Raw genomic sequence first — 23,897 nt, forward strand, 5'->3', positions numbered from 1 at the left:
GTGTATGGAATGAGCTGCCAGAGGAAGTGGTGGAGGCTGGTACAATTGCAATATTTAGGACTCATTTGGATGGGTATATGAATAGGAAGGGTTTGGAGGGATATGTGCTGGGTGCTGGCAGGTGGGACTAGATTGGATTGGGATATCTGGTTGGCATATACGGGTTGGACCAAAGGGTCTGTTTCCATGCTGTATATCTCTATAACTCTATGACCTGACAGATGAGGAAAAATTGATGCTCTGCCTTTTAGGAAGGGACCAGTGCATGAGGTGGTGCTGAGGCAGGATGACTTGCTCCCCCAGAACCAGGCCTGGTCTGGGGTTGCTACCCAGGCCAGTTCCATCCCAGCTGTCGGGAGGAAAACCCAGCACTGTGGGAAGAAGGTCAATGATCATCAGGCTAAGTGCCACCATCTTCTTTCAGCTATCTTACACCAACTCTATTTGTGATACTGTACCCACCTCCCACCAAGGCTTTTGTTCTCCTATTCTCATTATTGCCTGCAACATCTTCCCTTGCTCACTAGTACCCACTCCAAATCCAACAACTGCTAATACTGCATGGCCTCTGCACTGTCTGTTCTCTAACTCAGGTCACCTCCCCATGTGCACCAAAAGAAACAGCTATGCCACCCAAATGCATTTCCAGTAATCCCTGCCTCTCTTTCATTCTCATCCCTGGTGGTGATATAGACCTTGCTGCACTTATCATGTAACTCTCCCACATTTCTTACCATAGCTATATATAGGTATAACCCTATGAGAGTTAATGGAGGGATATAGACGGGTTAAGAGAATGGGGAAAATTTGGTGGATAGAATATAATGAGGGAAAGTGTGAGGTTATGTACTTTGACAGGAAGTAAAGAGGAGATGAACATTGTTTAAATGAATGAAGACTGCAGAAAGCTGCAGTACAGGGATTTGGGGGTACCCATGAAATAATCTCTCAAAGCTGGCATCCAAGTTCAACAGGTAATAGGGAAAGCAGAAGGAATGTTGACCTTTATGTTGAAAGACATGGAGTACAATAATAAGGAGGTCTTGGTAAAACTAAGCCAAGAACTAGTGAGACTATAGCTGGAGCATCATGAGCTGTTTCGGTCCCCTTATATAAGGAAAGATGCTTTGATACTGGAGGCAGTCCAGAAGAGGTTTGTTATGTAAAATCTGTATCCTATGATCCTGCCCCAGTAGCTACCTGATGAAGGAGCAGTGCTTTGAAAGCTTGTACTTCCAAATAAACCTGTTAGTCTATAACCTGATGTTGTGAGTTTCAACTTTGTCCAATCCAGTCCAACACTGGCACCTCCACTTCATTAGGTTGAACCTAGTTATGCTCCAGCTTTCTATAAAACACTATTCAGGTTTTAGTGGCGTTCAACTTGCCACCCATAGTGAAAGGAAATCTGGTCCTGTCATCACTTTGTTGGAATCTTTATTCTTTGGTATAAACAATGTCGTTAACACTTTGTTAAACTTTGTCTCTCAAAATTTCATGCTCCAGTTTTAATTTGAATTCGTTTGGTGAAACAAACAGATTGATGTGATGGGTTCATCCATAACTCCAGTGCTCGTTGGACCCTTAGTCTGGCAAAGGGCCCTTCCTGAAGAAGGACCCTTCCTGAAGAAGGGCTCCTGCCCGAAACGTCGATTCTCCTCCTCCTTGGATGCTGCCTAACCTGCTGCGCTTTTCCAGCAACACATTTTCAGCTCTTAGTCTGGCAAAGCCTTGTTCTTTCTTTAGCCATTTTCTTAAAAGCTTCTCATCCTTGTTATAGAGTCTCTCTATCTATCTATGCTGTGTAAATTCTTCTGATCCACTATCTTTCAGATTTCCGTGCTCCTTCCATTCTGACATGTTTTGCATCCCTGATTTGCTTCACTTCTCTGAAGGTGGACATGGCTTCAGCCTCCGTCACCCCTGGTGCCCCCTGCACCCACCACGCCCTTCCCTTGCTGTGAACACCTCGCTCTCTTTTTTTTTTTAAAAAAAAATCCTTAAATTCCTTCCCACTTAGATAAAGCATTTGATGAACAGCCCCAATATCTCCTTATACAACTGTGTTCAATTTTCTTTGATAACTCCTGTGAAAGCCTTGGGACATTTTGCCATGTTTGAAGTGCTGTGTTTTGATATAAGTGATTAGTTGTTGCTCCAGGAGAGCCATATGGTATTCATGTCAGCACAGGCATACACCTATTGCAGGATCGTGTGGATAGATAAGAGCTTTGGTTGGTTTAGTGCCTAAATGACTCCTACATGTGAAGTGATCCTTTCAGCCAGGACAGCGATGAGTTGAGAGTTGTGCAATTGCTGTCTGCTAGTTACCTAGCTGACCCCCTCTATCTTTTGTAGAGCAATCATTTGCAGGAGCACCTTGAGTTGAATGGGAAAGGGGTTTCTTTCTCTATTTACCACTGTGTTCTATTTTTTGTCCATTTTTCTATTTACCCCTTGTCAGACCATCCAAACTGGAGTACATACTGAATTGGTAACTCCGTGACAGGGATCTCTCTGGTTGGCCTGCAGTTTTCTGGGGGGCTGCCCAATCATCAACAGTCCTGTAGACCTGCCTGGTTTGACTTGGTGCTGAATCTCCACTCAAAGGTGAGTTACATCTGAGACCTCTCCAGCAGCACAGAGAGCCTACTTATCTCCCCCTCTTCTTTTATTGTCTTTTTCCAAAAGCTTGCTTTCTTAGCGAGTTTTAAGATTTGTAGCTCAGGTTGCGGTTTTGGACGTAGGTTTGCTCAGAGTTGAAAGGTTCAATTCCAGACGTTTCGTTACCTTACTAGGTAACCTCTTTAGTGGACCTCCTGCTAAGTAATGCTGAAAATTTCTGCTTTCTATTTATATGTTTGGGTTTCTTTTGGGTTGGTGATGTCTTTTCCTGTGGTGAAGTCACTTCTTATTCCTTTTCTCAGGGGGTGGTAGATGGGGTCTAACTCGGTGTTTGTTGATAGAGTTCCGATAGCTACAGAAAGCCTAGCCACTCTCCCCTACATCAGACATCTCTGAAATGGCTGCCAGACTAGTCAGACCCTTTGGCATCATGGTAGCCCACAAACCCACCAACACACAAAACAACAGCTAATGAACTTGAAAGACCCTATACAGGCAATGAGCAAAACTAATGTCATTTACAAAATACTGTGCAAGGACTGTATCAAACACTACATTGGACAAACAGGCAGAAAACTAGCCACCAGGATACATGAACACCAACTAGCCACAAAGACATGACCCTCTCTCACTAGTATCCTCCGATACAGATGAGGAAGGACACCACTTTGACTGGGACAATACGTCCATCCTAGGACAAGCCAAACCAAGACATGCATGGCATTCCAACTGGAACTCTATCAACAAAGAGTTAGACCCCCATCTACACCCCTTGAGAAAAGGAACAGGAAGTGACTTCACAGGAAGTGACCTCACCAACTCAAAGAAATCCAAACATATAAATAGAAAGCAGGAATTTTCAGCATTGTTTCACATGAGGTCCACTGAAGATGCTGCCTAGTAAGGTAATGAAACGTCTGGAAATGAACCTTTTCAACTCAGTGAGCAAACCTACATCCAAAGCTTGCTTGCTTTCTCCTCCCATGAGTGGAATATCAGCAGTTTGTTGATGTACAGGTGAGGAGCCTGACACAGCTGTTTTGGGAGTTCCTTGCCTTGTAGAAAAGTGAGCTTCATACAAGGTGTGTATAAGTTACATGGTTATGAAACAATCATTCTGGAATTCACAATGCATACAAAATGCAGATTATGGCCATACCTCTTGGGTAATTCCTGAGCTTCCCTTTATGAAGCATAAAAGTATAAACTATGAATTTAAATTTGAAATATGCTAATAAAATTAGCTGCCCATCACCAGGGGATGGGGAAACTGGAAGATATATTTTGGAGCTAATGAGAAACTTTACAGATGGTCTGAAACTTACTGATCAATCATTTCTCATTGATTTTTGTGCATGCTCTGATGACAACACCATGTAAACTAGAGCCTTGGTACAGTTGGTAATTACATTTGGCAGACTGCAATTTCCTGGGAGCTTGTATCAAAACTTGCAAGAAAATAATTAGAGCAGCCTTTAGTTCCTTAACCAGAGGTAACTGCTCACCAAACCTCCAATCCTGAACTTGCTCCTGCCTCCCTGAAATGAGACTGGGCCCTTTTTATGTCAAGGCTGCTCCACTGAGTTGGAAAGGATCCCAACTTGAGCTAACTGCCTCAGTCAAGAAAACTTGGCTTTTTACCTTGATGCAGATTATTTCTGACAAAGTTTCCATTTCCCACCTCTACATCAACTTAAACTTTTTTTTTGAGGCTTCTGTTCCCTTCAAGGCAGGACCACTTGTAAAATGAAGGTCAAGTCACCACAGCCCCACTGCACCATAGGGCTGCTTTCCCACTGGCGAGATGATTGGTGGTGGTGATTTAACCTGAGGGTCATCATATCTGAGGTGAAAGAAAAGGTTGAGAAGGGGAGTCCTTCATAGTATGCTCAGCTGATGAGAGAATGGAAACCATGCTGTGGCATGACTCTGCTTTAGAAACCATCCATCTGGTCAACTGAAATAACCAACCCCCTACTTTTAAAATATGATACTGATTATTGCATCGCAATGAGTGGTGTAAGTGTTGTTGAAAGCTGCTTAATTTTTACAAAATGTACGTTTCAAGATAATATTGAGGTTCTAAAATCTAAGCATTACTCTTAAAAACCTACTCTCTCCACAGGGAGCTACTTTAATTGGTCTCTTTCCATTCATGTTGCACTGCGTCAAAGAAATGACATTAGCCAAAGTGGGTGTGTTGGTGAGATTAGCTTCCCTTGTGCTGCTGGGCTTTTCCACACAAGCTTGGATGGTATTTCTGAGTAAGTAAACATTCTAAAGCCAAAGTCTGGAAATTATTGTGTGCTATACAATCATATTGACATATTTGTGCCAAATTCCTCTGTCCTCATTATTCTGACTGAACAATTGATGCTTTTGAATTTCACTTTACAGTCTTCCATGCTAAAGTGGCAGGCAAAGCAATTTGATTAACGCATTAAACATTCATGACAATAATATTGTCCAGTGTATTTTCAGAATTTGGATTGCCATGCTTAAATTGTACTTGTAGACAGTAACCTCTGTTAGCAATATCTGACATATTTGATATTTGTTATTGCAAATGACCCATTTGCAAAAATTGAAACCGATTGAAATGTAGCTACTGGAAATGTTAACTGCTTTTAAACGTTAAAATTGTTTTTGCACAATTTGTTAGATTTCCTTTTTATTCCTAATTATACAAACCTATATCACCATTGTAAAAGTTAATACCAACTGATCCATTTAAGGTCAGTTACCTGTTCATTTTGTTGATCTGTCTGTTGATGTGTTGAATGTTATTGCCGATCCTCCCCTTGATTTCAAAAGCGCAAAAGTGAAAGATGTTCCATTATTCATTTGCTGTCTGTGAACCTTCACCCTAATGAGCAAGCAGCATTTTTGATGTATTCAGTGGGTGAAGGCTTCAGCAATGTTAAAGAACTAGACAGTGGGGAATAGTTGGAAAGACAGCTTATTCCTCACATATGAAAAGTCTTTACTTTTAAAGCCTAATTTGACACTGCAAATTTAAAACCAAATAGAGGTTGGCTAATTGTATTGAGGTAGTGTCATGCATTAAATAGAAGTGCTTTGGAATCCTGGGATTTCCCTTTATAAAATCCCTCTGTACAAATGGTTATTAAGCGTAGAGAAATGTTAATGGCTGTCTCACTAATAAGTTGGCTTTGCTTGTCTGTTCCAATAACTCAAATCTGGTGTGAGATTTTTTTTTAAACAGGATAAATTGCAGATTAGCCTTGCATATTACTTTTCTCCTGTTAAAGAGAGATACAGATATGGAGAATAAAGGTAAATTGTTTTCATAGATTCTTTTAAATTTCATTCATTTGCTTTTGCAGAATGTGCACCCCACCATCCTCCAGGTAATTCAGGAGAAGGGTTTACCCAAGTAACTGGAATACAGCACTTTGGAATAATGCCCAGTGTAGTGGACTGCAGCTGATCAGTGTGCATCCGTTTTGAGATTGTACAAGATAGCAACATGAAACGAGCAAAGACCTTCGGTGATATGTGTGGTTAAGGAAGCATGGGTGTCTGAGATGGAAAGTGGGAGAACTAAGCTTGTTTAGTACTGGGCATTTAAAACTATAAGAATACAGTAATGGCATTAGGGGAGAACAGAAATAACTTTAAAGGGTAAGTGAATAATTATCTAAAAGATATGCTGGCATTGGAGGCAGTCCAGAGAAGGTACAGTAGGCTGAGACCTTGTATGTAAGTCTTTCTTTTGAGTGCAGGTTGCTAGTTGGGCCTGTACTCATTGGAATTTGGAAGAATGAGAGGCAACCTAATTGAAACGCAAGATTTTTAATGGGCTTTGACAGGGTAGCTATGGATAGTTTGTTTCCCTTGTGGGAGAGTCTCTGGCTAGAGGGCATAATCTCAGTGTAAAGAATCATACATTTAAGACACATGAAGAAATTTTGGAATTGAACATGATCAGATCAGCCATGGTTGTATTGTTTTGATTTGATTTATTACTGTCACATGTACTGAGGTACAGTGAAAAGTGTTATCTTGCCTGCTTTGCAGGCAGATCATACTAGACAAGTGCATTAGGGTAACAGAACAGAGTACAGGATAGATGCAGCTGCAGAAAAGGTGCAGAGAAAGGTCTACATTAACATTTAACAGGTCCATTCAAAAGTCTGATAACAATGAGGAAGAAGCTGTTCTTGAATCTGTTCATATGTGTATTCCAACTTTTAAAAACGTATTTTTATTTTAAAGAAATTTTTTCTTTTGAATATTACAACAAATACAAAACCAAACAATTCAACCCAATATTTAAAAAAATGCTAATTTCATTAATACTAACTAATAACCAAGCTACAAAAGGAAAATTTTGACAATAATAATAATGATAACAGCCATAACACAGCTCAGCAAAACAAAGTGATAGCCCTTGACCATCAAGCACTTGCATTTATACTTATTCATATGTTCGTAGCTTCTCTCCTCTGGATACCAAACCCATTAGTTAGAATTGCCATGGCTATATAAAAGCACTTATTAGTACGGCAGACAAATCTGTACCCAGATAATCCGAAAAGGGCCACCACGTCTTATAGGAGAAAGTGAGGACTGCAGATGCTGGAGATCAGAGCTGAAAATGTGTTGCTGGAAAAGCACAGCAGGTCAGGCAGCATCCAAGGAGCAGGAGAATCGACATTTCGGGCATGAGCCCTGAAGAAGGGTTCATGCCTGAAACGTCGATTCTCCTGCTCCTTGGATGCTGCCTGACCTGCTGTGCTTTGCCAGCAACACATTTTCAGCGCCACGTCTTATAGACATTCTCCGTTTTATGTTGCACCATACTCGTCAGAAAATCAAAGGAGATGTGCTCCATGACTAGTTTACACCAGCCCCGGGGGATTGTCCAACACCCAACCCAATAGAATGTTCTTTCTGGCACAAAGTGAGGATACTGAAAAGGTTTTTCTTGTGCGCATCTAATGAAAGAGCGGGTCCATCTCCTCCACCACCCACAAGACTTTCTCTATTTTGCCTGCCACAGCACTCTAGTATGCCCGCAGTCTGTGGCAGGACCAAAGACTATGACTAAGCGTGCCCATGCTCAGTTTATATTTAGGACACATTGAAGATGCTCCTGCTTTAAATTTAACAAGGTGGTCTGGGGCTGTTAGACCCTTCAGAAAATGTGAAATTGCAAGGCATGGGTCCTGTTGCAAATAGAGATCCTTCTTGCATTTTCTCAGACATTCTCTCTCCTTCCCCCCCCCCCCCCCCCCCCCATATTTCAAAAGAGATCTCAACGTCCAAGTCCCTCTCCCATAACCTATGAAGCCGTTCGGTCTCATCCGAGGGGCCCCTCCCAATAGATGATGAGTGTAGCTAACAGATAATGCACCCACAGCAATCAACACTCTCTCTTCTCCATATGGACCTATAAAGATCGGTTAGAAGTGTGGTCACTTTCTGTATGAAGTTACTAATTGAAAGAAATGAGAGGTCCCTATTGGGCAATTCATATTTTTGAGTCCACTCGTCAAAAGACATCTGTATCTCCCCTCTGATTAAATCACCCAGTATTCCAACTTGTATATTTTCTGCTCAATGGAAGATGATGGAAGAGAGTGTAACCTGGTGGAAGGGGTCTTTGTTTATATTGGTTGCTTTCCAAAGCAGGGGGAAGTATAGATGAAGTCCATGTATGGGAGGCTGCTATATGTGATGGACTGAGCAATGTTCACAACTCTGTAGTTTCTTTATGGTCTTGGGAGACCAGTTGCCATACCACGTTGTCATGTGAGCAGACAGTATACTTTAGATGGTGCAATTATAAAAGAATTGTAAGAATCCTTATGGACATGCTCAATTTATTTTGATTCCTGAGGTAGAGGCATTGTTGTGCTTTCGTGACCATAGTGTCAATATTGGTGGACCAGGACAGATTGGTGGTGATCACTCTGAGGAACTTGACGCTTTTGTTCATCTTTGCCTCAGCACTATGGAGTTGGTGTGGAATTTGGCCACACTTTCATCTGTGTATAAGGAGTATTGTAGAGGGCTGAGTACGCAGCCCTGCAGGGCACAGGTATTGAGGATTATAGTGGAGGAGGTGTTGTCGCCTCTCCTTACTAACTGCATTTGTTGGTCAGGAAGTTGAGGTGAGTTTAGAGATGATTTTGTTTGGAATTATGGCGTTTGAATGGTGGAGCGTTGGGCTGAATGGCCTATTTCTCTTCCTATGTCTTATGGTCTTATGATACCATCCTAAAAACATGAATAGAATTTAGGAGCAGGAGTGGGCCATTTGGTCCTTCAAACCTATTCTGCCATTTAATGATTGTGTGGCTGATCCTCTCTCTCAAGGTTACCACTTCCTTCCCATATTGCTGGATGCCTTTAAAATTAAAAAAAAAATCTTTTCCTCGAATATGTTCGGTGACTTGGCATCTACAGCTTTCTGCAGTAGAGAATCCCAGGTTTGCATGCCTCACCCCATATCCTGACACTCCATCCCCTGGTTCTGGACTGACTTAGCCGGGGAAAACTTCCTCCCTGTATCTAGTCAGTTAAGCCTTGTTAGAATTTGATACATTTTGATCAGGTCCCTTCTCATCCTTCCAAAGTCTCATGAATATAAGACCAGTTGAATCAATGTCTTCTCACATAGACCTGACATCAGCTCTAGTGAACCTTTGCTGCACTCCCTCAAATCAGGAGACAGAAAACTGCATGTTGTACTCCAAGTGATGTCTCAGCAAAACCCTGTATAACTACAGTAAGACATTGCTCCTTCTGAGCTCACCCTTTTGAAATGAAGGCCAATGTACCAATTGTTATCTTAATTGCTTGCTGCACCTGTCTGTCTACTTTAATTGACTGGTGGGCGAAGACCGACAAATTAGTTTGTCCATCCATTGTAGTCTATTCTGATGTCCCCTTTTCAGAAAGAACTGAATAGGAGGAGGATTTGGAACTTACGGTCACTAATTTCTTTTTCCTTTTCTGTAGTTTCCTAGTTGTAGCCCATGATTCCCACTCTGTTTGAAATCAATTAACACAGAACAGACCTGGAGCTGGAGCTAAACCTAAATGTTCCCAGGTTTGTATAGATTAGATACCCCACTATGGAAACAGGCCATTTGGTCCAACATATCCACACCGAACCTCCAAAGAGTAACCCACCCAGACCCATTCCCCTAACCTATATTTACCCCTGATTAATGCACCTAATACTATGGCCAATTCACCTGACCTGCGCATCTTTGGACTGTGGAGGAAACCGGAGCGCCCGGAGGAAACCCAAGCAGACACTGGGAGAATGCGCAAACTCTACACAGAGGCAGGAATCGAACCCGGGTCCCTGGTGCTGTGAGGCAGCAGTGCTAACCACCGTGCCACCCCATATAATGCTGTATCAGAACATTGCTATGTTGTTTCCCCTCAAACTCTTTGTGGAACAATTAGGAATCAATGATTTCCTCTGCTTAAAACTAGGTTTGAACGTTTGCTGGGAAAGGTTGATGGTTATTTATTAAATACTGCATAAATAAAAAAAATGCTAACAGCATCTTGAAGGACTAGATAGGAACACTGATAAGGTGTTGATCTGACTTTGTCCTGAACTCATTCACCTGCTGGTGCTCCAGTATCCCCTGACTGTCTTGTCTTGTACATCAAACATCAATTCAACCCTGAATAAATTCAATCTCATCCCTTCGCTACTTTCAGGGGAAGAAAATTCAACTAACAATGCTCTGATAGTGGGGGGAGAAAAACCACCTCCCTTCCATCTTATTCCTATTAAAGTTGCATTGGGAGTGAAAGTAATCAAGGAAAAGTGGGAATGGTGCTAACAGCAGTGTGTCAATGCTTCTGTAAAATCAAAGCTAATAATGTCATATACAGAAATCATCAGTTACCCTCATACTTATATTCTAGAGTACCTATAAGGATGGGAATGAGCATTCCATCTTAAAACTCATTCCACTACAAATGGAACATTGAGTATTTTTCTGTCCTAGACCTTCCTTCTGTAGTGCTTCCTCCTCCAGTAAGTTTGCTTTTTATTTCATTCTTTTGAATTAGCAGATGTGTTTCTCCTTTAAAAATAGCATCCCAGTTCCAGCTGATTAAGTTATGGGGGGGCAGTGATATTTTACATCAAGGGATTAGAGCAGTTGAATGTGCAAACAATTGTTTGCACAAGCTCAGATTTATTTTGCGCATTCTTGGCATCATTGCAGTCAACCTCCAGATATAAACTTGGTCGAACAATTTAGAACTCTATCAGAATTTTTCCCCTGTTGTGCAATTGGAACATAAAGCGTTATTACATTTATTTTCCTAAATCTTTAAAGCCATTTCGTTCTGAAGAGGAGCGGTGAAATATCAGTAACTTAAAGGATATGTGCAAACTGGGAGTCCTGAAATAAACAGTCTGTAATATATCTGTTATTTCTCATTAATTTGCCCATTAATCTAAGCTTTTAAAATTAACTTTTATGACACAGACAAGATTCCTAATTTGCTATAGTTCAAGACGGGTTACCTCCAAATCGCTCAGCTTCTGGGTCAGGAAAGAGGATCTGTCTCTTAATCTTGAGAGAGCCAGGATTTTAGTTAGAACACCCTTTTTTTTTTTTGTCATTTTTATAAAACCATTTGGATGTGAGCATAAGAGGTATAGTTAGTAAGTTTGCAGATGACACCAAAATTGGAGGTATACTGGACAGCGAAGAGGGTTACCTCAGATTACAACAGGATCTTGACCAGATGGGCCAGTGGGTCGAGGTGTGATAGATGGAGATTAATTTAGATAAATGAGGTGCTGCATTTTGGAAAAGCAAATCAGGGCAGGACTTAAACACTTAATGGTAAGGTCCTGGGGAGTGTTGCTGAACAAAAAGACCTTGGAGTGCAGGTTCATAGCTCCTCTAAAGTGGAGACATAAGTAGATAGGATAGTGAAGAAGGTATTTGCTATGCTTTCCTTTATTGGTCAGAGCATTGTGTGTAGGAGTTGGGAAGTAATGTTGCGGATGTATAGGACATTGGTTAGGCCACTTTTGGAATATCGTGTGTGGTTCTGGTCTCCTTCCTATTGGAAGGATGTTATGTAACTTGAAAGGGCTCAGAAAAGCTTTACGAGAATGTTGCCAGGATTGGAGGATTTGAGCTATAGGGAGAGGCTGAATAGGCTGGAGCTGTTTTCCTTGTAGCATCAGAGGCTGAGGGGTGACCTTTGTAGAGGTTGATAAAATCATGAGGGGCATGGATATGGTAACAACATAAGGTCTTTTCTCCTTGGGTGGGGGATTCCAGAACTAGAGGGTATATGTTTAGGACGAGAGGGGAAAGATATAAGGACCTAAGGGGCAATATTTTCATGCAGAAGGTGGTGCATGTGTGGAATGAACTGCCAGAGGAAGTGGTGGAGGCTGGTACAATTACAGCATTTAAAAGGCATCTAGGAAGGGTTTAGACCAAGTGCTGGCAAATGGGATTAGATTAGGTTAGGTTAGGATATATGGTCAGCATTGGACCAAAGGATCTGTTTCTGTGCTTTATATCTCTGACTCTGACTTTTTAGATTTGACAGTGGTGGACCTCGAGGATGGAATGTTGATTTTCCCTGGGGGCTGGGGTAACATTATAACTTGGTCTGATGTTGTATCTATTCCACTGAGATGTTAGATATAAAACTATGTACTTTATAGTCCTCACACACACAGGCCTGCACTGCCAGTTTACACTTTTCTGTAGTGTTAAGGAAGGGTTGCATTGCCAGAGGTGCTACTTTTTGTATGACAGTTTAAATGGTAGTTTATATTTGTATATGATGGCAGAATGTCAATATTAAAAAGTTTTGGAGATTTGGTGACCTAATCAATATTTGTCTCTTAATCAATACCTGAAAGCTGTTGCTTTCTTTAGGAATATTGACAGTATTAATATTTTTTTCACAACTATGAATGTTGCAGCAAACTTATTTATTTTCTCAATCATGCCTCAATTCCTATTTAATTTGGATATTTTCTATTCCCTAGAACATTTCCTGTAGCTATTAATTTTTGCTTGTTTTCCTAGATAATTCTAGGTCAGATCCTATCCAGGTGTAGATGACAACACCATACATTTATGTCACATGTTTAGCATAACACAGTATTCTAGTGCCATTCACAAAAGCATCATTAATCAAAAATGTGATGCTATACTACACAAGGCGATATAGAGGAGGAATCCCTAAAAGTTTTTGTAAAAGTGGGAGGCTTTACGGATCATCTTAAAGGAGGACAGACGGGTAGAATGGTTTTGAGGAAATCCTAGCGGTTAGGGATTAAGCAGCCGAAGGCATTACTGGTGGAACATGATTTGGGGATGCTGGTGTTGCAAGAAGCTAGACTGGAGTGTAGAGATGTTCACAGTTTGTAATTCCTTGCATTAGCATTGCATAACATGTACAAATCAGATTTTTGGTCCAAGATGGCCTGACGTTGAAACTGAAGGTTGATGCTGAAGCTATGTCATCAACAAATCTGATTTTCCTATGTAATGTTACTTGTTCACCAACGTTCTATCTGGTAGGCATGAGATATATTGGAATGTAAACACAAACTCTTTTCCAGTCAAGTCTGTTATATAACAGTGTTCACTAGAAGTCTGTTGGCATGGAGTAAATTTATCTTGGTGCAATGAATGTTAAGGAAAGGCAAGCTTGCGGATGCTTAAAACTGAGACGCACAAAGTTACACTTTGATTTGGCACAGGCAGAGAATAAAGTAAGAAAAAGTTGAGGTTTCACAGGGACCATGACCAATAAAATGCTCTGTCTACTTCTTCTGAGATGGAAGGTCAAATGTGTGCTGTGGTGCAGATGGTTACAGGCCCCTTATGAGCTCAAAAAAAGGAATGTATCTGTAAATCTAATAATTATATTACAGGAATGGGTTCAATGGCTAAACTAGTCCATGTGCTGTGCAATAAAATTGATGTAGCATTACCAAGAATTCTTGGCTAGTAAAATCTAAAATATTGCATTGTATAATGAAGCAATTAATCCGCCTTCATGTTGCAAATACCTAAATCTTCATGTAGGGACTTAATGAGCTAAAAATTCTTGACAATAATTCAACCTTCCTTTAGAGAAAATTAACAGCCTCCCCTTTATTATCCATTAGAAGCAATTACTTTCTAGTAGTTTACAATGGGATCAGCAGGATATATGTTTAAAGTTGTTCCAAAATATTTGATTCTTTGGCTTTAAAAATGTTGGTATAGTAGAAGCTCTCGCTCATTGTGTCCCGTCATTCACATCAATGGATCTTGTTCTAATCAGTAGTAATTTTTATTACCTGATTTCTAGTTCATTAAAAGCGTGACATTGGGTGACTATTAAATAGCCCTCTTGTTGCCAGGGTTGGTATACACACGTTAGATCTTGAGTGAATTCACTTGTCTTCACTCAGGTGAGACACTAATTATAAACCCACTTTAATTTATGCCAAAAATGAGAATATACAATATGATTTTCACCACAATGTTCAGTTTTTCTATTGCTCTTTATACTATAGAGTAACAAAATAGACAACGCTTGGCGCAGTTGCATGCTAAACTCACTACCTGCCCTTCAGTTACTCAGCAGCTTTGTTAAGAAAAATAGTCATACCGACTACCAGTTATCTGGTGTATTTATTTGTCTCTGGCATATTCTGATCATGTGTTTATTGCGGAGTGTCCTTGGATATTAATTCTACTTGCTGAGTCTTGGTGTGCTGAACTGCTGAGTAAAATTGTTAGGAATGAAAAGCTACTCTTTCATGTGGAACTAATCGGATAGATTTAACGATTGGGTGGAGTATGCCAGTGATTACCCAGTAGTGTCAGCTGGAGGTCTAGTCCATTTTGAGGGCGCATTGCACTTAGTAAATTGGCACTCACTCCTGTTCCCCATGGTCCCTGTAATTTTAGAACTAATTTTATGAATACGACCTTGCAACTAAAGAAGTTTAACTGAGGTAGATAGTTGGAGTACGAGGGACTTCTTTGCACCTTGACTTGCTGAGATTGACGCAACTGCCACTAGATTCAGAAGGTTATTCAGTGGAAGGTACTGAGGGAAAAATGGCAGGGGAGTTAGTGACGTGGTAAATCTAGCACCTCCATTTTAATTTTGTTACACCTGAGCAGGTGGAGCTAAAATCTCATCCAGCATGTCTCTTAATTAAAGTGTCCTGCTGGCCTTAAGAAATGAAAACTGCAGCATAATAAAGACAGGTGATATGATAAGCTCTTAATCTTCTCCTGATGTAACCTGTAGAAGCAAACAATAGATGTCTGTGGTGGATGCCTTGTCTCATATCCCATCCCAGAATTCTCCTGAGGAACAATCCAAATGGCTTGTTTGTCCCTCAGAACTAACTCTTTGAATCTGACAATATATCAAAGACATAGCTAAAAATTAATCTAGTTCCTTGTGTTAAAATTTGTGAAATATTAGGTAGTTTTGACACTTTGTCAAAAGGTCAGAAGTTCATACATTCAACAGCTAGTCTGAGACTTTAGCAAATGATCAATTTTTGATAATTCAGTGTTATACTGAGAGAATGCTACACTGTTGGAAGTGCACCTTTTCAAATTAAATATTAAACTGAGAGTTTTTCTTTCCTTGTGTAAAAGATTCTCTGACACTAATCAAAGAAATGGGGGAGTTCCTGAAGTTCCATTTTGATACTTACCCCGTAATTAATATTACTAAAATGGTTGAAAATCACGCAGGTTTGTACACCCCAGTACAACACTGGTACTTCCAAATCATTACTAAAACGGGTCACATTTCAAAAGGGATTGTGTAAAATACTTTGAAATCTCCTGAAGTCAAAAAAGACACTTTGTGGGTACTGTCTTAATTTATAAAAATATATCTTTTTTTTGTTTTTTCTATATGGTCCATTACAACTCCCACTCATACTCACCTGAATGGATCTATATGAAATTATTTGTCTTCTCAAATTAGGAAAAGAAAATTGATCATGCGTTTCAAATATTAATCTTCCAGGTGCGGTAATGAACAGTCTTTCTGGATTCACTGGAACTGTGCTTCAGTCTGTGGCATCTAGTATCGTAGAACGAAATGAACAAGGTCAATGTTGCAGGTTTGCTTGTGAAATTAAATTTAATGATTTTGTGATAATTCAGTTTGACTTGCATTCATTATAAATGGGTTAGAATGTGATCTTAATCTCACTTTAATATTAAAGCACTCAAGCTTTCATGGTTAGTCAATACTTCCTTATAACGCTTTTATAAACTAACTCTGGCAGAGACAAAGGTAATTCCTTCCTGTTGTGATATAGAGAAGTGGCAATGTAGCCATATCTACATTTCTACAAATATGACACAAAGAAGATCAAGAACTTTTTGAGAGGAGGGCCTTTTACATTGATCTCTCCATTAGAAAACTAATGCCCATTTACAAACACAGGCCCTACAATTCTGGTTTCACTATTTAAATAAAGTTGGCCGACTTCTTTCATCAAACTAGGGATAAACTTCCAATTCAACTGGAATTGGCATGTTACATCATCTATTTACATGGCTTTTTTCCCTCCCATGTTGTTTTGTACTTTGCCTCATTCTTGTTCTAGTATTTTATCTTTGATGTCATGGACTGCGATGGTCTTGGTCAACGCGTCATTTAAAACACTAATTCCCATTCAACTGTATAGCCATTTGCTTTGCCACTTTAAAATAAAAATGGTTCATAGGATGTGGGCATGACAGGCTGAGTTAGCATTTATTGCTGATCCCCAATAGTCCTGGAGAAAATGTTGGTGAGCTATCTTTTTTGATCTGCAGTCCTTTGGAGGTCAATCATTGTGCTATTGGGAAGAGAATTTCACTATTTTGACCCAACAAGGTTAAGGGAATGGTGATCTTAGTTGCAAATTGTAACTTGGGGAGGAACATGTATTTGATGGTGATCCCATGTATCTGTTACTGTCGTCCTTTTGGATATTAGAGGTTGCAAGTTTTGAAGATTTGTAAGGGTGGAGTTGTATTCTGGTGATGCCACTTAATTAGCAATCCAGAGGATCAAACTAATGCTCTCTGAGCATGGGTTCAAATCCCATTATGGGATCTGGTAAAATCTGAATTCCATGAATAACTCTGGAAAATAAAGCTGTGGCTGAAGCTTTTTATTTTAAGTCCAAATTACATTGAGTTTTTGCTGGGACTCCTATTGCAAGGCTTATGAGTTTTCGCACTATACCTTACCAAACTCTCTCCTTCAAGTCACTATGGTATTTTTCAAGGGGATACCAGCCCCACATTGTTCTTAGGACAACTCATCACTCAGCAGATATCCTGGAATTCACCAGCATCCCTTGTACATGCCATCTTTAAAACCCATTGTGCACCCAGATATGCACTGTTAACAAAGAGCTTTCCTCTTTTGGTTCTTGATATTTGTCCCAGGCATAGTAGAAAGGGTAAATTGTCAACTCCCTTTCCATGGAGGAACAGGGACGTCCTGCTGGACAGAGTGATCTCTCTCAGGACCAACAGTAGAAGTCATAGCATGAGACTATGCCAGCCCTGGTTTAAGATTGCTACCCATGTTAAAACAGTTTATCTGGAGAATGTACAGCATTGAAGGAAAAAAGTCAATGACCACTTCTACTCTACCAACGTACGTGTCACTTTCTTTCCATACCCCTCACTCCCTATCTCTGCTACTGTATACACCTCCCACCAAGTGTCTCCACCCTAACACGTTCACTATTGCCTGCAACATCTTCCCTCACTCACTCTCTCATCCACTGAAATCCATTTTGCCACTAAGCCTGAATGTCCTCTGCCCAATCACTTTCTTGGGGATAGCTTCCCACCTGCTTCAAAAGTAAGAACTGTGCCACCTACTTTCATCTTCTTCTGATTTCCCTCCCATTCTCACTACTCCAGGAAATTAATGAAAATGTGTGGTGCTGGAAAGAGACAGCCAGTCAGGCAGCATCTGAGGAGCAGGAGAGTCGATGTTGAGCATGAGCTCTTCAGGAATGATGAATCACACATTGATTCTTCTGTTCCTTGGATGCTGCCTGACCGGCTGTGTTTTTTCCAGCACCACATGTTTTGACTCTGATCTCCAGCATCTGCAGTCCTCATTTACACCAGGAAATCAGCCTACAAAAGGGGCAGAAAAAGTCTACATGGGTGATGGGCTGCCTGATTTTGGATCTTCTGTGGATCATCCAACTCTATCTCATTCCTGCTTTCTCACCATGCCCTTTAGCCCTATAAGAACTATATCTAACTCCTTGAAAACATTCACTATCTTGGCCTGAATCATTTTAATGTAATAGAGAATTCCACAGGTTCACCACTTCTCTGGGTGAAGATGTTGCTTCTCATTGGTACTAAATGGCTTACCCCTTATCCTTTAGACTACGACCCCTGGTTCTGGTAAGATAAGAAGTTGCATGTTAATGAGTAAATTGGGCTGTTAACAAGGCCTTTAACAAAATGTAATCCTCAATTGGTAATTTTCCGCTACCTTGTGTGAAATTTGCTATGATACGTATTGAAAGCTTTTGACAATTGCATGGCCACAAGGGATGCTGTTCTTGGTCTATGTCTGGTGAGTGGTAAGTTTTTCTGGGAATGGTACATGGTAAGATAGGATGGATGTATGACATGATACTCTAGGTTGGCAATGGCAATTAAAGCGACGAGTTTGGTAAGGTATGGTGAGAAAACTTGTCTGGCCTTTTGGCAGTTTCACTCCTTTATACCTGACATGACTCTCACTTTTAGGCAAAAAAAGGTAAGACTCCACTACATGGAGAGTATTCTTAATGTGAAGATGAGTTTGTCTCGAATCATCCCGTGCCATTTGGGCTGACCATCCCTTGTCCTATTATAACACATAGACAGTAGATTTGTGAGAATGGGGTAGAATAAGTTTCCCTGTAGCATATGCTGAGGAAACCAACCAATCTAGAAGCTATTAACTGAGCTAGCTGATGAGTCCTAATGATGTGACCTGTGTGTTTGAGGAGACAGCAATAAATGTTAATCAACAGGAAATTTGTTTGTCCTGATGCCTTATGAATTTGAGGTCCAAATTTAATATTGAGAGCTCTCAGCTCAACTCCTTCCTCACTGTATGTTACCCCATACCATGTCCAGTGTTGGAGATTGTGGTATGTGGGACTGGGTAAGGCATGATTGCATGAGTGACTAGGTCAGGCTTGACTAGTCTGAAGAATTGCTATCTGAATTTTGGTTCAAAATCCCCAAATGTTTGTCAGGAGGACTTTGTGTACCTGCAATGTATGTTCGTCATTGTCATCTCTGATGTCTAGATCATTGCCTATGGTACCGCCTTTCTCATTCCCTTGTTTTAGAATTTGATGTGGTATGATACATGTCACGTATATGTCAGACCAGATAAAGGGAGCTAGATGGCTTTGCACAACAATTGTAGGGGCCGTCATTCAGCGTGATTTTTTTTTTTTGAATTCCAGATTTTGTTTGAATTCAGACTCCGCCATGTGCCACCTATGGCACATGAGTCTTGGGTTCCATATTACTAGCCCTATGACATTACCACCACCATTGCCACTACCTCTTTCAGAAATAAAAAGCTACTTTATTGTATGGAACTGATGGACTTTTGATACTTGTGCATCAATGATGAACCAGTTTCTGGAATTTTGCCAAAATTTTATTATTCAATCTTTGTTGCAGAATGTTGTGTTCTGTTGTTATGAATTTTAATTTTAATTGCTCACTATCCCCACAGAGTCTAAAAGATGGTGCTTTTTCAGCTGCTTTATTTATTTGTTACTGAATACCAGTTCTGTGACCAAAGCTTTAATATTTCATATGGTTGTGTTTTTTTAATTATTAATAGGTGCAATGTTTTCTTGCATGGCTTCTATCGAAACAATCTGTGTTATAATTGGGACAACTGTATTTGATGCACTCTATCCCCAAACACTCACATCATTTCCTGGATTTAGCTTCATTGTGATGGCTGGCTTCCAAGTGATTCTATTGATTCTTGTACAGTAAGTAGCCAGTTGTTTTCATGAGTTTCCTCTGTGTGCATCTGTGTATCTAAATTGTGAATAACTCTTCCTGATGAAATAAGAAAAACAAAGTTGAAAGAAACAGTAAAATTAAAAAAAATATATAGAGTAGGTGCTGGAGATCTAAAATAAAACAGAAGTGCTGGTTAGGTATCCACCTGTGCTATGTGTTTTACAAGTCTATGCTGGGATGTCCTTAACAACATTTAAGATTTCTATTCCAGTAACTTTATTCCCATTAATAGCTTGTAGATGCTTACCCTACCTGATGTTAGATTGTAATTCTGAAGACCTGAAAACTGCATCTAGCTATCTTGTTGAGTTAGCTGTTCCTGTTCAGGCTTACCTCATCTTCTATCCATATATTTTCCCAATCTTCAGTAAAAACAAAAGCAACAAACCAGTTATTTAATTTTTCATCCTCCTTTGAAAAATGTCCTGTTTTTCTCTCTGACATAAAACAAAGAACTGCAGATACAGAAATCTGAAACAAACACATTTTTGGAGAAACTCAGCAAGTCTAGTATCATTTGTTGAGAGAAAGCAGAGTTCAATGTTTCAAATAATCCTCTATCTGAAGCAACGGCACTTGAAATGTTAACTCTATTTTCTCTCCCCACACGCTGCCAGACCTGCTGAGTTTCTTCAACAATTTCTGCTTTTGTTTCTCTCCCCTCAGCTTAATTTTTAACTTTTTTTTGTTATCACTATTTTTGTTACATTGCATGTGACTTGTTTTTATTGTTGTGTTGGCATTTTAAATCTCTTTATTGTCTCTTCATAGACAGGGAAAAAAAAGCCAGAGTACAGAAAATACAATGAATTTCAAATTTGTCATCTGCTTTAATATTTTTGTGTTGAAGTGCCTCTTTCCTGCCTGTGGGAATGGGCCTATTATGTTCCTTAATCATCTCCAGTTTTGAACGTTTTCTATTGTTTGACAATTGTCTGATTGTTCATGTCGTTGTTTCTGATTTAACTAGGGCTAGTTCCCTTTTCATCTGACTGAAGATATACTGTCAAGTATGTTCTCTCTCACTTTTTCAATTTTTTTCTTGCATCGAATAACGTTATTGTCATTTCTTTTTGGATATTCTTTTATTCTTGCATTTTCTAATTCCTCTTTTTGTTTTACTCTTGAACATTGCTTGCTTGCTTGTTTAGGTGTAAACATACAGTTCCAGAATTTGGACTTGAACCCCTGGTAGAAACAGTCAATTCCATTTGCATAGGTTAGGATTTTGTGCAGAAACCTCACTGTCCAGCTTAAAAGTTGGAGTGAAGCCTATCTCCACTTGGCTGGGTAGACCTGAGGCAATTTCACAGGTGTCAGACTGTTGATTAGTCCAGACTTTGAGATTTCCAACTCTGTGTCTGAGTAGATGTTCAGTTCTGGTCTTGCTACTACATCCAGTTCCCAATGGTGTTCAGTTGTGGAATTGACACCCAGGGAAGCAGGGAACTTTTGCTGGGGTCAGTTAAGGAACAGGTGAAGGGAAGTGGGAATTGACCCTGGGTTTGGGAAGTCAGGGAGCATGCCCTGTGATAGGCCAAACACTGGTGATGGGAAAAGACTCTGAAATCCTCATTATCGGGCACTTGACCAAAAGCATGTCGGTTGTGTGAAATCTTCTCTGCTGGCAAAGTACCAAGGAGGCAGAAAGGTGACTGGAACAGTGCGCCATCATATCACCCAATTTAACACCCCTAAACATCCCATCACTTCCCCTCTCAAGCCCACTCCTAATATGCTACGTATTTTTATTTCCCTTGAGCCTTGCTTTCAGATAATTAGACACTCATTATAGTAACCCTTGTTAACTTTGATTAATATTGTCATCACTGCCTTCGTTGTCGAATTCCCACCTCCCTCTGATTACCCTTCCTACTGTCACGTGTTTGCACCTGGGTTGGTCCTCTGAATTCTCAGTGCATGACACTGCACGACACAGCCTCTTGCTGGTGAGGCTGTTGGTTAGAGAAGAACTGTTGGCCTCTGACGGGCCATTGCAGAAGGCAATTAAGAGTCAACTGCACTGTGGGTGTGGATTCACATGTAGTGTGGGTGTGCAGATTTCCCTCCCTGACGGTGATTTGTGAACTAGATGGGTTTTTCGTGACATTTGATAATGGATTTGTTGTCATAATTAGTCTCTTAATTCCAGATTTTTATTTAATTCAAATTCCACCATGACCCATGGTGGGATTCGAACCCAGGGCCCCAGAACATTGCCTGGGCCTCTGGATTAACAGTCCAGCAATAATATCACTAGGCTGTCGCCTCCCCATGTAATACCTAGTGAAGAATCAGATTAAAAGATCCTAGTATAAAAATAGAAGTTGATGATCAAATGCTTTAAAAATCTGATGTCTGTGCTATTAGGACCATTGGCTTGTCATCTGTGTAATACAACAGGTTAAATAATTCAGGTTATAATGTTACTTTGATATCCTAGGATTTTTCATTAGATTACTGGGGAGCCACTGGTTTATCCTTTTTGTCTTCTGTTCTCTTGAGATTAATTAAGACTGAAATAGTTGATTTCTCAAATTTAGTTGTATATTGAAAATAATGGGGTCAATGGCTCAAATAGATTTCTCATTCAATATTATCTTATGGATAGCTAAATAATGGGATATATAGCTAATTTAGTTCAAATTTACAATGTCCAAAAACATTGGTAATCTTTAAAGGAGTCGCTCAGAATTCTGCTTGTCCTGTAAAGCACCCTGGCCCCCAGCCTAACCCAAGGCAACCTCTGTCCTCATTGTTTTGACACTTTGCAAGTCCTTTAGGAGTCCTTTTTTTTTTTGGCAACCTCATTCATTGCTCCAGCTCATGGCTTACAAGGTGTCATAACATTTAGCCAGCTGTTAGGAATGGGTAAAATTGTAATACAGTATTTACGATGTGGTGGAGATTTTTAAGGAAAACTGCATAGTCCCCATTTGCAATCGAGAATGCAAAAGCAAAGTCCTGGAGATGGTGGAAACCTGAAATAATTTCACTTGGTTCTAATGAAAGGTTACCCAGCCAAAACATTTACACTCTTTCTTTCTCTCTGCGCAGATGCTGCCTGACCTGCTGAGTGTTTTCCAGCTTTCTCTTGCTCTTATTATAACTGAGAATGACTAATTTGTCTGGAATGTGTAGTTGAAATTTAATCAAAGTTGGGGGACTGACTGATCCTACTTGTCCACTGTGCTCAATGTTACATTTTATTCAACACAAAAACAAAATAGACAGTGCCATTTATGACGTGTGAAATAAAAGCCAGAAAATGGTAGAAATGCTCAACAGATTTGGCACCGTGCCTGGAGAGAGAGTCTGAGTTGATGCTGCAATCTAATGACTTGTTATCTGGAGAGAATGGAAGGTCTTTGATTTGATACGTGGACTCTATATTTCTCTCCAAAGACGCTGTCAGACCTGCTGATTCTCCCAGCACTCTTTTTTTTTTAAACTTTCTTTCCAAACTCCTTATAAACAGAACTATGTTAGGTTACAGCTCGTGCGTGTGTGTGTGTGTCATCTCAGGAGTATCCTGACTCGAGATTGTGATAGCTTTATCTAATTCTCAAGAAATGTTTGGAATCTGCCTTTTTGGTGTTACACTTCTTTTCTAACATTTAGCCAGCTTGCTAGAAACAATTTATTACCTTATTTTGAAATTCGGGATGATTTTGGTCCTCTGGCTTGCGAGGGAGAAGAAAACCCCACACTTTGAGTATACAAATTGTTACATTAAGCTGAGGTGGTGAAATGTTGAACATGTCTCCTGTCGTGTATGTTTCTGATCAAGTGTATGCTATGTGTTGTGACGAGACAGAACAAAGAATTTAAGCCATTTCCCTTGTGTTTTTAGACAATGAATCTTCTATTAGAGCAGGTAAACCCTCAAGGTAGGTAAAAAGGACTGCAGATGCTGGAAACCAGAGTCTCGATTAGAGTGATGCAGGAAAAGCATAGCAGCTCAGGCAGCATCTGAGGAGCAGGAAAATGGCCCGAAACAGGAATCGGGAATAGAGGCACGGTGGCTGCAGAGTGGAGAGAGAAATGAGAGGTGGGGTGGGACTGGGGGAAGGTAGCAAAAAGTACAATGAGTGAATGGGGGTGGGAATGAAGGTGCTAGGTCAGAGAGGAGGTTGGAGTGGATAGGTGGGAAGGAAGATAAGCAGGTAGGACAGGTCATGAGGG

General features: G+C 40.2%; 1 protein-coding gene across 8 annotated transcripts in view; it reads left to right on the plus strand.

Moving 5' to 3' along the window:
- The window catches only part of zgc:174356 (uncharacterized protein LOC100137120 homolog), a 92,955-nt gene that overhangs the window by 46,169 nt on the left and 22,889 nt on the right, over positions 1 to 23,897 (plus strand). For 7 of the 8 annotated variants that reach the window (XM_043695494.1, XM_043695500.1, XM_043695495.1 and 4 more), the window contains 3 exons: positions 4,751 to 4,889; positions 15,661 to 15,744; positions 19,522 to 19,678. In XM_043695494.1, the coding sequence (XP_043551429.1) occupies positions 4,751 to 4,889; positions 15,661 to 15,744; positions 19,522 to 19,678 (380 nt within the window). Of the gene's footprint in view, positions 1 to 4,750; positions 4,890 to 15,660; positions 15,758 to 19,521; positions 19,679 to 23,897 lie in introns of those variants that run through there. The other variant, XM_043695501.1, reaches the window with a different exon arrangement.

Source organism: Chiloscyllium plagiosum, chromosome 9, assembly GCF_004010195.1.
Source record: "Chiloscyllium plagiosum isolate BGI_BamShark_2017 chromosome 9, ASM401019v2, whole genome shotgun sequence".
Classification (NCBI taxonomy): Eukaryota; Metazoa; Chordata; class Chondrichthyes; order Orectolobiformes; family Hemiscylliidae; genus Chiloscyllium; species Chiloscyllium plagiosum.